The sequence below is a fragment of the Tauraco erythrolophus genome, chromosome 7 (assembly GCF_009769465.1).
Source record: "Tauraco erythrolophus isolate bTauEry1 chromosome 7, bTauEry1.pri, whole genome shotgun sequence".
Classification (NCBI taxonomy): Eukaryota; Metazoa; Chordata; class Aves; order Musophagiformes; family Musophagidae; genus Tauraco; species Tauraco erythrolophus.
In genome coordinates this window covers 20,342,773-20,355,633 of record NC_141471.1, presented here as the reverse complement: position 1 = coordinate 20,355,633, position 12,861 = coordinate 20,342,773, and the positions used below count along the sequence as shown (strand labels likewise).

The 12,861-nt window shown below is 65.6% G+C and overlaps 1 protein-coding gene across 1 annotated transcript; it reads left to right on the top strand.

The window, feature by feature from the left end:
• Positions 1-5,553: 5,553 nt before the first annotated feature.
• PTF1A (pancreas associated transcription factor 1a) lies at positions 5,554-6,499 on the top strand. Its single transcript, XM_086614955.1, has 2 exons — positions 5,554-6,178; positions 6,297-6,499. The coding sequence occupies exons 1-2, from the start codon at positions 5,554-5,556 to the stop codon at positions 6,497-6,499; spliced, it is 828 nt and encodes a 275-aa protein (XP_086471081.1).
• The last annotated feature ends 6,362 nt before the right edge of the window (positions 6,500-12,861 follow it).

The following is a 12,861-nucleotide window of genomic DNA, read 5'->3' as shown; positions in this document are numbered from 1 at the left end:
GCCCGTCGTGCTCAGCGCCGCCGGCGTTGGGGCAGTCGGGGAGCCGGGACCGGTTTCCTTCCGCGCTCCTTGCAGAGCATCGCCGGGTGTCGTGCGCGCTTCGCAGCCCTGGCGGGGCGGGGGGCGGCTTCTGCTGCCCGGCCCCGACAGACCCCGAGGGAAATCCTGTCAACGGCAAGGGACGGACGCCGGCGGGACGGGCGCTCTTCTTGCCCTAGAGAAGCAGAGCTGCTGTGGGCTCCCAGCTCTGCTCCGGCGCCCCTCGCCCGCGGGAGAGGTCCTTACCGCCTCCCCGAGCCGGGGTCGGACCCCATTCCTCGCTGGAGGCTCGGTCCCCTCCGTGCAGGGTGCGCTCCCTCCCCGTATTCCCCCGGCGAGGGGCATTGCGTGGGCCCACGGAGGGTCGGGAGTGGGGGCCGGTGGGTCAGACCCCGCATGGAGCCCTGTCCTGTCCCCATCTCCCGCCCCATCTCTGGACCTTTAGCGACTCCCGGTGCCCGTGAAGGTGGCTGTCGCGTAGATTTATTGTGTGATCGTCGACTCCGGAGGGAAGGCAGTGTGCCCCTTGAGGTCCTCTCCAATATTTCCTGCCCTCGGGGAATTGAAATAACGAAGTGTCAGACGCTACTCATGCATTTTCTTTGCCGGACAGTGGGACGGGGAGGTGTCGCTCCCGGGAGCACGCCGCTAGCCCTCCCGGCGGGCAAGAGGGCGGCGGGTGAGACACCGGGCAGGATAAATATTGAAACAAGGGCGTTTGCGACACAGGCAGTGCTGGCACAGGTGCGTTGCCGTGTCCCGGGTTATGCCAGTACCGGCTCCTGGTTTTCGCAAGTTTCCTCTTCGTAAGGGCGTAGGCAACCCGAGAGGAGCTTTCCCGCTCCTCAGGCTGTTCCTTCGGGGACAGTCCGTACTCGTTTCTCAAAGGCAGATAGACAAGACCGGAATCGTTCGTCCGTAAAGCCGTCCTTGCCGCAGGGGCGAGGGCTGAGCTCGGCACAGTGCGGGACCGCTCGCTGCCCCTGAGCTGGGTGGCAGCGGGCGCTGAGCGCCGGGAGCTGGGAGGAGCGATGTTTCATGGCCTTCGCACCCCAGCGCACACGCAGCGCGACAGCCGTGCCCGGCGAGGGGGAGAAGGGCTGTACGAGACCCATCCCGCGCATCGCCTACCTCCCGTGGGGCGCTGCTCGTAAATTTTCCAAAGATCTGCTACGTCTGGACAGCATCAAGACAGGCTCCGAGTCCCCAACAGTTTGGAAACAGTGGGTTCCCGAAATAGCCCTCTGTTCCCCCCAGCAGCGTGCTCCCACCATGGGGACCTGCCGTGCCACCGCCGCAGGGTGGTAATCACCGCACAGCCGGGGTGAGCCCCACCGCGCTGGGCAGTGATTGCCACCCTGCGGCGGTGGCACGGCAGGTCGCCGTGATGGGAGCACGCTGCGGTGCGGTACCGACGACCTGGGGAAGGGGCAAAGACTCCGGACATGGTAAATGGGCTGGGCACCCCCAGCCTCTCTGGCACATACCGGCCTTAGATCAACAGCGTAGCGGAGATCCTGCTTCGCCTTCCCCATCGCTTCCTGAGCCTTCAGACTCAGCCCGCGGGAAGATGCTTCACCAGCACGTTAACGAGAAATGCCCTGGTGTCTGCCTCGCCCTCAGGGACGAGGACAGGGGCAGGGACAGAGAAAGACCTTGGTCAAAGAGCTGCGCTGGGAGAAGGCTGATGGTAGAGGCTTTGGGGGAACTGAGCCTGTTTCGGGGAGATTGCTCCCCCTCTGGATCTGGCAGCGCTTGGTCTGTCTGACCTGGGGAGCATGCTGCAAAGCGGGCACTGGGTCAGGTGGGAGTGAGTGTGTGGGAGTGACTGTATGTCTCGAGTGGGTGCGGTGGTGACAGAGGCCACTCGACGTGGTTTGCTCATCGGCTTTCAACTCCCCGGCTCCAGCCGGAGTGTGGCAGGAGCAAGGACTCGCCATCCCATGGGTGATGACTTTTCGGGCATGCAGGAGAGGGAACAGAGTCAGCTCTACGGCCAGGAAATCCGCCCGAAATCAACTCAGCGTTGTTAAGATTTAGGGGTTTGCTTTCTTCTTTTTCCGGGTGTTTCGGGGTAAGAGTAACTCGGATCCGAGAGGATTTCATGTGCGATACCTGCAAGATTTACACACGTGTTTCCAGACATGATGCCTTCACACGCAGCGTTCATTCCCCGGCTGCGGGCAGCCCGGTTAAGGCCATGCCAGGCAGGGAGAGAAGGAGCTGGCTCATTTGCTTTCAGCAACGGAGATTCTCCAACCGCAGGCGTGGCCCAGTGTGCCCGGTGTGCCCGGCCGCGGTGCGGGGGGCAGTAGTGAGGAAGAACTGGGCACACATCCAGGTGTGCCCCAACTGAGCCAGAGGCACCGGGGTCGAGAGGGACCTCGGGCCGAGCTCCTGTCCCCCGGGATCTGCCCAGGGGCCGGGTTGCTGACGGGGGACAGGGCACAGGGGCGCGGCGACCGCGCCTCGGCTGCGCAGCACGACTCTGGCACCGGCTGTGGCTGAACGGCCGGCTCCTGGGGCAGTGGGGTTGCGGAGACGGTCGTGGGGTCACCCGGGCTACCCGGCCCCTCCACCCTCCTCAGACGCCTCAGGGGCCAGGCACGGCGGGTCCCCGACCTACCACCAGCACCTTACGCCCGGCTGCTGTGGAGCCGCCACGGGTCTGCCCTCACAGCGCCGGGAGCACAAACGGGGGAGACAGGGAATGCCCGCGATGTACGGGGGTAGCGAATCGCCCGGCGAGACCCGGGCGGGAAAGGGGAAGCACCGCGGTGCCCATGCGCGATCAGCAGGTGTCGAAGCTGTTTGCGCTTCCAGGAGGGTCACACGGCTCGGCAGGACAGGGCTGCTCGGGAGGAGCGGTCCGCGGGCAAGCGATGCCTCTGCCAAGCTACGGTTGGGGGTACCGAGGGGCCTCCTGCCCGCCGGGCTCCGTGCTGCTCGGAGCGGTCTCCGCCGAGCGCTGCTGGAAGGGCTGGGAGTGCCGGTGGCAGCGAGCTGGGCGGGAGTCGGCCGTGTGCCCTGGCCGCACAGGGTGCCAGCAGCATCTCTGGGCTGCACGAACACCATCACAGCCCAGGAGTCTCCTCGCACTCGTGAGACTGCACTGAGCACTGCGGCCGATTTTGGGCCACCTGGTACAGGAGGGGCGAAGGACCACCGAGGCGGTGGGTGCTGCTGCCCGGGCTCAGCCCATGGCAGAGGTGGCATCGGGGAGACCCTGCAGCACCTTGACAGAGTCTGCGGGGGGACATCCAGAAGTCCGGCACTTTACAGCGGTGCGTGGTGCGAGGGTGAGGGACAGCGGGCGTGAATTGAAACGGGAAAAATCCAGACTGGACATATGAAAAACCTTTTCCACTATGAGAAACAGGAAAGATTTCGGACTTTATATCCATAAGGAAACACTTAACTAAACTTAACGCTTTAACCCCGAGAAGGGTGAAGCAGCAGCACAGGTTGTTCTGGGAGCTTGTGCAGGCTCCATCCGTGGAGGTTTCCAGGACCCGATGGATAAAGCCCTGGTCCGGCTCGCAGCTGCCGCTGCTGTGAGCAGAAGGTAGCACTGCAGCCCAGCTCAGGTCCCTCCCGGCCTGGGTTACCCTCAGAGGGGAGTGGGCAGCACAGCAGAGCCCGCGGGGTTCCCGGGCGCCCACGCTGGGCTCGGCCAGGGGATGCCCGTCGGGCTGCGCCTTTCCCGGCCGTGGAGCCGTCGAGGCTCGGCCGCGGGGAGCGGTTGCTCCTGCTGCCGTTTGAAGAAAGTCATCGATGAGCACCCGAGTCCGGCCCAGTTTCGCCATAAGGCTGCGGAGCCCTGCGCGGTATTTTCACTCAGGGAGCTGGAGGGGGGCCTGCCGTCGCCCGACAGCATCGGGCAGCCAGGCCGGGTTCTCCCAGCGCTTCGGAGGCTACCGGGCGGTGATGTCCACCGCAGGGAGCTGCAGCTGGAGGCGTCGTCCATCCCGGCCACTGAGCGCTCCCCGGGCCTGCAGCCACCGGCTCTTCCCCTCTCCCAGCCCCTCCCGAGGACCGCGGTCCCGCTCCTCGGATGGACGTGAACAGAGGGCCGCTTTGCATCGCATCGCCCCTCGATGGGGAGTCTCCCTCGGTTTCCCCGTTCCGGGACGGTGGCAGCGGTCTCCCGGCCATGCGTGGGCGCGTTCCTGCCTTCGCGCGAAGGTTTCCTCCTTCCCTCCTCGTTTTTTTCGCGTGGTCCGTCTGCAGGCAGGACTTTCCAAGAAGTGGCTCTTGCAAAGCTCTTTGTTCCCTCCCGTGACTCACGCGTTTCCCCGCCGTTATCACGACGTTGTCTGCGGCTTTGAAGTCGAGTCATTTATTACTTTCCCGGAGCTGGCCCTGTCTTGCCCTGCTGATAGAGCGGGGTGCGTTTCCACTCGCGGTTTGATCTCTGCCCGTGCTGGTGGCGCACTGGAAAGTCACTTTCGATAAACCTCGACAGACTCTGCCGGACAAACTGTTGCAGCGCTAATGACAGAGATAATCCTCTCCTAATCTGCCGGGTAATCCATTTCACCCCAGTGAGAATTTTTAAGGCTTTAATCAGTGAGAGTCAGTTAGGGAATTATTAACAGAGCCTCCGCCGAACGAGCTCGTCCTGAGGGGGCAAGGGGAGTGGGAAAGGAAAAACGCAATAGGGCTCGATGCGGTCAAAATCGATGCCCGGCCGCGCGCGAGGAGCTGACGTGATTTATTTTGATGTTACGATAGAATTGTCTTCATTTCAAATGCCGCGAGAAGCCCCGCGGCAACGAGTCACCCTGTGCCCGCTTTGCCGGCGGCGGGGGATGGCGAGCCCGGGGGGGCGAGAAAAGTGCTGGGGGGAAGATGCGCGGGGGTGCCCCTTCCTGCTGCCCGGTTGCTGCCAACGCGCGCGTTTCGGTCGGCGGCTGGTGGGGAGAGGTGCCGGGGCGGGCCGGGGCTGCTCGCCCGACGTGCGGGGAGCGCCGGCCTGAGCGGCCCTGCGGGCTGCGAGCCCGTCCCCGGGCAGCGGGGCCGGGCGGGGCCGGGCGGGGGGCACCGTCGGGGCCCGCCCGCTCCCCGCCCCCCCGCCCCCCCGCCCCCCGCTGTGGCACCGCCCCTCGGCCTGCGGGGGCGTCTCGGTGTCCCCCTGGAGGGGGGGGCCGCCCCCCCCCCTCCCCCCCCCCCCCATCCCCCATCCCCTTCCCTGCGCACGCTGATTGGCTGGCGGCGGCGGTCAGCGGCACGCGCCCGGGGTTGTCGTTATAAGACTCCTCGCGTGCCGGCCCGTCGCGCCAGCCGGCTCCGGCCTCCTCCCCGGAGAGCGGCGGCACCGGCCCGGCCTCCCGGCCACCCAGGGGCGGGAGGGCAGGGCAGGGCAGGGCAGGGGCGGGGGCCTGGCCGCCGCCGGGGCGGCTCGGCGAGCGGGCCGGCGGGAGCGGCTGGAGACGCGTCCCGGCGGGGCTGCCGCCCCCCGCCCCGTCCCGCCCCGTCCCGTCCCGTCCCGTCCCCGCCGGGGCCGGGCACAGCATGGAGACGGTGCTGCTGGAGCACTTCCCCGGGGGGCTGGACTCCTTCTCCTCGCCCCCCTACTTCGACGAGGAGGACTTCTTCCCCGAGCCGCCCTCGCGGGACGCGCTGGCCGCCGACGGGCTGCTGGAGCCGGAGGTGGACTTCCTCAGCCGGCAGCTGCAGGAGTACTACCGCGACGGCGGCGACCCCGAAGGCGGCTACCGCTGCCAGGCGCCGGCCGCCACCTTCCCGCCGTCGCCCGCCTCGCCCGGCTTCGCCTACGAGTGCTGCGGGGCGGCGGGCGCGGGGCTGCTGTCCCCCGGGGGGCGGCTCCAGGCGCTGGGCTCGGCCAAGCGGCGGCGGCGGGTGCGCTCCGAGACGGAGCTGCAGCAGCTCCGGCAGGCCGCCAACGTGCGAGAGCGGCGGCGGATGCAGTCCATCAACGACGCCTTCGAGGGGCTGCGCTCGCACATCCCTACCCTGCCTTACGAGAAGCGGCTCTCCAAGGTGGATACGCTCCGCCTGGCCATCGGCTACATCAACTTCCTCAGCGAGCTGGTGCAGTCCGACCTGCCGCTGCGCAGCGCCAGCAGCGAGAGCCCCAGCCAGCCCAAGAAGATCATCATCTGTCACCGCGGCACAAGTAAGTGACGGCCCGCCCCGGCCCGGTACGGCCCGGCCCGGCGCGGCCCAGCTCCGCGCTCCGCAGGAACGCCGTCCCCAGTAATAACGCTCTGCCTTTCTCCCCGCTTTTCCCCCAGGATCTCCCTCCCCGAGCGACCCCGACTACGGACTCCCCCCTCTGGCCGGTCACTCGCTGTCGTGGACTGATGAAAAGCAACTCAAGGAACAAAACATCATCCGGACAGCCAAAGTGTGGACCCCCGAGGACCCGCGGAAGGTGAACAACAAACCCTCCCTCAACGACATCGAGAACGAGCCCCCCTTCGACTTCGTGGCGTGAGGCGCCGCGCGGGTGGCCCGCGCCCCGCCCCGCCCTGTACATGCTGTACGTAGAGACCTATATTGTAAATGTAATTTAAGATTCAGACTCTAAGGGCAATCAACTTTATTTATCTATTTATTACGGAGTAGCGATAATGAGGTAGAATCGTCTGTTTTAAATGTATAATTTATATAATTTATCCTGATTTTTTTTTAAGATATGCAATAGGTTTATTCCACCAGCACCTTTTTTTTGGGGAAAAAAAAAATAATGCCAGAACCTGTGAAAATAATTTATTGCTGCACGTGGACTCTTCCTGTGTTTGTTAATAATAAACCCGGATTTTACCTTGTGGAGCGGTGTATTTGTGGGAAGCGACTGCCGAGAGCCCCACTGCATCGCGAGGAAGCCCTGCAGTAAACGCCCGTCCTCGGCGGGCGGGATGAGCCCCGGGGCCCTGCGGGACCGGCAGCACGCCCCGACCGGCACCCTCTGCCCGGATGCCGGCCCCGCTTTGCCCCGTCACCGGCTCGGGCTACTCTTATACAGCCGAGGGGGGAACACGGGACGGGACGGGACGCGCGGGGGGGGGTGGGGGGGTGTCACTTTTCCCTTCTCTCCACCCCTTTTGACGTCCTCTCCTGAAGCGCTTCCAGCGAATGTCTTTGTCTATCTCTAGGAGGTCCCCTCCTTTCAGTGCCTCTGCTTTGCTTGTGGTTTCTAGCTGAAAGACACGAGTCCCGATACAGCAGCCTTGCGAGGGTATCCCCCGCCTCCCCGCTGCCTTGTCGCCCCTGCCCCGCCGCCACGGGGATGGGCACGCTACTCGGAGCCGGACAAAGCTTTTCCCTAAAAGTACCGGGGAGGGGGGACCAAAGCAAGCTTGGCCCCTGCGGGTGCGTGGCCCCGCACTGGGGCTCTTGCCGGCTGCCCCCAGCCTTCCGCGGGCCGCGCATCGGCAGCGCCTGGGAAACACCCTCCGCACCCCTCGCCCTGGGGATGCCGTTGAGGAAGGGGGGCGAGGGGGGAGTGGCAAAGCCATCGTGCAACTGGTGGTAGAGTCGCTCTGGTAGCTCCAGCTCAGCGTGCCCGGCTGCTGAGGGGGGCGGGGGGGGGGGGGGGGGGCGGCGGCTGGGCTGCACCTGCCCGGGGGCTTGGGGAGGGGGCGTCAGGGGCCGGGGGGCTGCAAGTGCTACCGGCGGGGGCGGAGGCTAGGCCCGGCGCCGCAGGTGCTGATTTTCCCGTGGCACCCGCGGCTCAGCCCCGACGGCTCGGCCCCCGGGAGAGCCCCAGATGCCCGGCCCGGCCCACGGCCGGAGCAGAGCTGTCCTCGCGCGGTGCCCAGGCGGATGGGAACGGCCCGGGTGAGCCAAGGTCTAATTATTACTCATCATATACTGTACATCTCTCCCTCTCTCTCATTTTTTTTTCAAAGCTGCCGCAAAGTGGGAGCAATATGTTGCGTGCATGCTAATTGCATTAACCTAGTTAGACACATTTAGTTCCCTAGCGCTGATGGCATGGATCTATTCCAACAGCAATTAGAGGAGCTACTTACGCACACAAACACGCCGAGGCTGGGCCGGGGGCGAGGGGTGGTGGTGGCGGGGGCTTTTCTTATTTATTTGTTCATTTTTTCGTGCGAGCCCTGGCCTGTCCAGCTGCGAGCCTCGCCCCGTCCGGCAGCGGACGGGAGGCGGGCGGCACCGGTGTCATTGAACTTAAACGGGGCTCTTACAACGAGAAAAAGAGCCGACCTATAATTCGATCTTGTCCCGTATTAGGACCTCATTAAACACAGAAAGTCGCTTTTGCACAAATGCTTCCATCAGGCATGTAATCTCATTACACTCATTAGAAAGTCAAATGTTAGTCGGACTTCAGCTTAATTATAAGTTATGGAAGTGTTGTACCGTTTCCCTCTGTGTATAGCCCCGTCCGTCTCAATTGGCTTTGGTGATGCGGTCCCCCACACTTAAAACACTACAATCATTGTTATGTGGCACCTTTTCTTTGGCGTGCCACTTTTTTTTTGTAATTCAATGCTTCAACACATCCTTTAGTATGGTGCAGATGAAGCGGAAGAGCCGGCCTTCGCATGTAAAACACCAGGGTCTCTATCTTGTCACTCTCCCGTCTTGACTTGGCAAGTCCCTTTAAACGCAATCTTCAAAGAGACTGACAGCTCCTTTTGACTGACTCATCATCCATTCACCCCAGCGCCGTGCTCCTGCGACAAAATCCCGCCGCACAGGGCAGGAGGAAAGTGCCCGTGCAGGTCCCCCGGCCCGGAGGCACCCGGCGGGACCCGGCGGCTCAGGCAAGCCCGGCTTGCAGCTCTTGCGGCAGCTTTGGGCGGGGGGGGGGGCGTTGCCGGTGGGGAACACGGCTGGGCTCGGTAAGGACCAGCGTGGGGCAGGCGTGACTGACAGCCACGCGGCCCCCCTTCCCAGCCGCCTGCCCCCGCTCCTCCCCGCGGGCGTGAGCGGGGGGGATCGCAGCACCTTCCAGCGCCGTCCCTCGGCGCGCCCCGGGCAGCGGCTCCCCGCTTCCCCCGTGCCCCTGCCCCGCTCCCGGAGCCCCCACCGCCAGTCCGAAACCCCGCGCCGGCTCTGACCGGGGCTGTCCCTCCGCGGCAGCGCTGCCTCGACGGCGCCCCGGGGGGACGGGGAAGCCCTCCCGGCCCCCGTCCCGTCCGTCCCCCCCCCCGCCCCGCATCCCCGCGGGGGCTGAGACTGCAAAGTGGGGCAGGAGCGAACAAAATGGGGGGAAATCCCCAGCCCCGCTTGGAGCGTGTGGCGGGATATTAAAAGGATTTGCAGGCGGCTAGCTTCCCGTAGGCTCCCAGGAGGGAGGTGCGGGCTCTGGGTGTGCGGGCTGATGCTGTCCTGCCGGACCAGCGCCTCTCGTGATGCTCCAGGTGAAAAGACAATTTACTCGTCCGAAACGGACAATCCCCCATTAAAAAAAAAAAAAAAAATACAACGACAACCAAACGCCCGCCCGGGCCCAAAAGACTGGAGGCGTCGGTCCGCTCGCCTGCAGAGCCAGCGAGGGGACGGGGAGGCGTGCGTGCCTCCTCGGCAGCGCGGTGCGCAGGCAGGGGCTGCCGCGGGCACTGTGAACCCGTCCCGCCGCGGTTCCCAGGCCTTCTCATCTGCCGGCAGTCGGGCCAGCGCCCTGCGAGGCGCGGGGCGTGAAGCCTCCCCAGCCCAGGATCTCACCCCTCTCTCATTCACGCATCTCTCGCTGGCACCGAGTACCAGCTGCGAGGTCGAACAAACACCAGTTGAGTGTCCCCTGGTAAACCTCCCGCTTTCCAAAGCATCCCGCAGCCGGTGGGAATGGTCCTAAATAACTCCACAACAAACCGCGCTGCCGAGACCTGGAAGCGTGGGCGGGAGGCGATTCCCACGACGGGGCCGGGGTCTGGCCAACAGGTGCTCGGGTTTGGCGGAGGGCGCCGGGGGAGCCCGGGGAGGCAGAGCCTCCGCTGCCAGAAAGCAGCCTGCTCCGGCGCCTCCGGCTTTACATGGCGTGGAAGCCGCAAACAATCGCAATGATATCTTTATTGCTAGGTTCATGTCCTGGGCTATAACATATCAATCCCTGTCGTGGTTCTCTCGGATGCACCTGGTATTTCAAACTTGTTCTTTTTGTGCTTCTGGGTCCTGGACTGCAGCTGCCTAAAGCGAGCAAAGAGAGAGGCCCTTACAATGTGTCCAAGACGTGTTGGCATGGTTTGCTTGTCTTTAATGTACCATTAACTATTGTCTTTACACAATATGGGAACTGTAAAGCATGACATGTGTTATAATAAAACACATTTTCAACGATACACTTGGACTCGGCACTGGGATGCAAGCAAACAAACAGGCCCAAATCTTGTTTTGTCTCCCTCGCTAAGCCTACTGGCAATTAAACTTAAGACCACTGCTTTCCCCTGATCAGCCAATTAAATTTTATGTCTCCTAATTTTTCACATAGAAAAAAAGTCTCGGTGCCGGCCCCTAAAGACATTGATTTTCTTGCTATCACCTGGCGCTCAGACCTTAGTTCCATTTATCAAGAAGGGAAACGTCAGGCGTTACATAAAGTGACTCTGTTACCATAAGGCTCTCACCATCCTGCCCTATTGTTTTCCCTTGTTAATAACTCATTACCAGGATTTAACAAATCAACCATTACATATGTTTTGTGTCTCCATATTTTGATCCGTACGATTAAGCAGATGTTACGATTGAAAATTGAAAAGTCCAAGGCTACTCTCGTCTGAAAGAAAGAGGGCAGCCTCAAACAACGAGCTAACAATGAGATTCAGAAGATCTTCAGAAAAACATTTACGACCAATAAACAGACTCCAACCTGCTCCATTTCAACCATTGTGCGCCTTGGGGGAATAATTAAGTTTAATAGGAAGAGGTCCGCGGGGTTTTCAATGCCAAGCCCACAGGTGCGGGGTGGCACGATGAATGATCCGCCTGATTTTTGCCAGGCTCAAGGGCCCTTCTCGTGGCCGGGCGAGCAGATACGAAATATTGTCATTTCTTTTAATTCACAGCGTTACTCTCAGGGCGAACAAAGGGGCGGGGGATGAATGGCTCCGGCTGCAGGCGAGGCGCGCCCGGCCGCCGCTGGCCTCGCCGGAGACCGCCCGGCGGGGACGAGCGCGCCGCCGCCGCCGCCGCGCCCGGGGGCGGCCCCGGCGGGCACGGAGGGGTGTCCGCGCCCCCCCCCGCCGCCGCCCGTTCCCCCGCGTCGCCCCGCGCCCGCGCGCGACCCGGCCCCGCGCTACCCCGGGGCCCCGCGCCGCCGCGCGTCCCGCCGCGGGGTCGGACCCCGCGCGGGCGCACGTGCGCCCCGCCGCTCCCCGCCGCTCCCCGCGCCGCCGCCGCAGCCGGGAGGAGTCGGGCGGGGCGGTCCCGCGCCGGGGGCGGCTCCCGGCCGCAGCCCCCGCCGCGGCCCCGCCGCCGTCGGGGCCCCGGCGGGCGGCGGCGGGCGGCGGCGGCGGGGCTCTCCCCGCCGCCGGCCCGCGTTGCGCATGGAGGTCTCCAAGAGGGGGCCCGGCTGCCGGGCGCCCCCGGGGACAACGGCGGGGCCGCCCCTGCGCGGCGGCCGCGCCGGGGGCGGCCCCGGGGAGGGCCCAGCGAGGGGCCGCCGAGCCGCGCTGCCAGCCCCCGTCTGGCGGCGGCCCCGCCGAGCGGAGCGGGGCTCCCCCCGGGCGGCCTCTGGGGCGGCGGCGCCGGCTCCGGAGGCAGCGCTCGGGTCTCCCGCCGCGGGCGCGGCGGCCGCCCGGGCGGCTTGGGGCCGGCCCCCGGGGGTTCCTGCGAGAGCGCCCGCTCCCCTGCCCGTCCTGGCCCCCGCGCCCCCGGCCTCTGCCCGCCGCCCCGGCCCGCCGCGGCCCCTCGCTTTCCCCGTGCACCGGCTTCGCGCAACTTGTAACGCCGAGCGGCTTGGAGAGGGCAGGGGAGGCCCGGCCCCGCCGCGCCCGCCCCGCTCTGGGCGCCCTACAGGGCAGCCCCGGGGCGAAGAGAAACTCCGGCTGCTCTGCTCGGCCCTTCCCGGAGGGGCCGTGGCCGCCCCGGTCCCCCCGGCCCTCTCCTTCCCGGGATCCCTGGTCGGCGCGGCCCGCGCCCGCGGCCCCGCCGGGCGGAGGCTACCCGAGAAGAAGCAGCTCGGAGAGGTCGCACGGGCGGGTGTACACCGCCGCCGCCGCTCCGCGCCCTGACGGGGGCCCCGAGCTCTCTGTCGCCGCGGGGCGCGGTGAGAGGGCCGGGCGGAGGGGTGCCCTCGGCGGCAGAGCCCGGCGTCCGCTGGGAGGACGGAGGCGGGTTGTCCTCTTGGGAAACGGCTCCTCCGGACGCCCCGACGGCTGCCCTGCCCCCGGAGTGCGCCGGGGGCCGGGGCCAGTTCAGGACGGCCGCTCACCGCGCCAGTCTCCCGCGCTCTGGCTCCGAGGAGAACGATGTCTCAGGCGCGAGCCGCCGCCCGGCCCCGAGGCGGACAACTCGTCCGCGGATGGCGGGCGGGGAGGCACTGGGTATGGGACGGGACGGGTATCCCCGGCGGCGCCGGCTCCCATCCGGGCGAAGCCACGGGGAGCTGCAATGTCACCGTAGAGGCGAGAAACGGCCCAGGGTGAGAGGGGAGAGGAGGGCGGGGAGCGCCCCTACGGGTCCCGGCGCGGCTCGGACAGCCCCTTTGATGCCTGCCCGTCGCCGATGGCCTCGGGCCGGCAGAGTTTTCTGGGAAGAGAGGAAAAGCACGGAGCCCTTGGGACGTGCGAGGACCGGGAGCGCCCGCCGGCGTGGGGAGCGGTGGCGGGCGCGCCCCGGCGGCGCGATAGATGGGGCCGTGGGCTGCGCGGAGCCCTGCGGCCC

Coding starts and splice junctions, on each gene's coding strand:
- PTF1A (XM_086614955.1), top strand. CDS start 5,554: ATGGAGACGGTGCTGCTGGAGCACTTCCCCGGGGGGCTGGACTCCTTC. Junction 6,179..6,296: donor CATCTGTCACCGCGGCACAA/GTAAGTGACGGC, acceptor CTTTTCCCCCAG/GATCTCCCTCCCCGAGCGAC.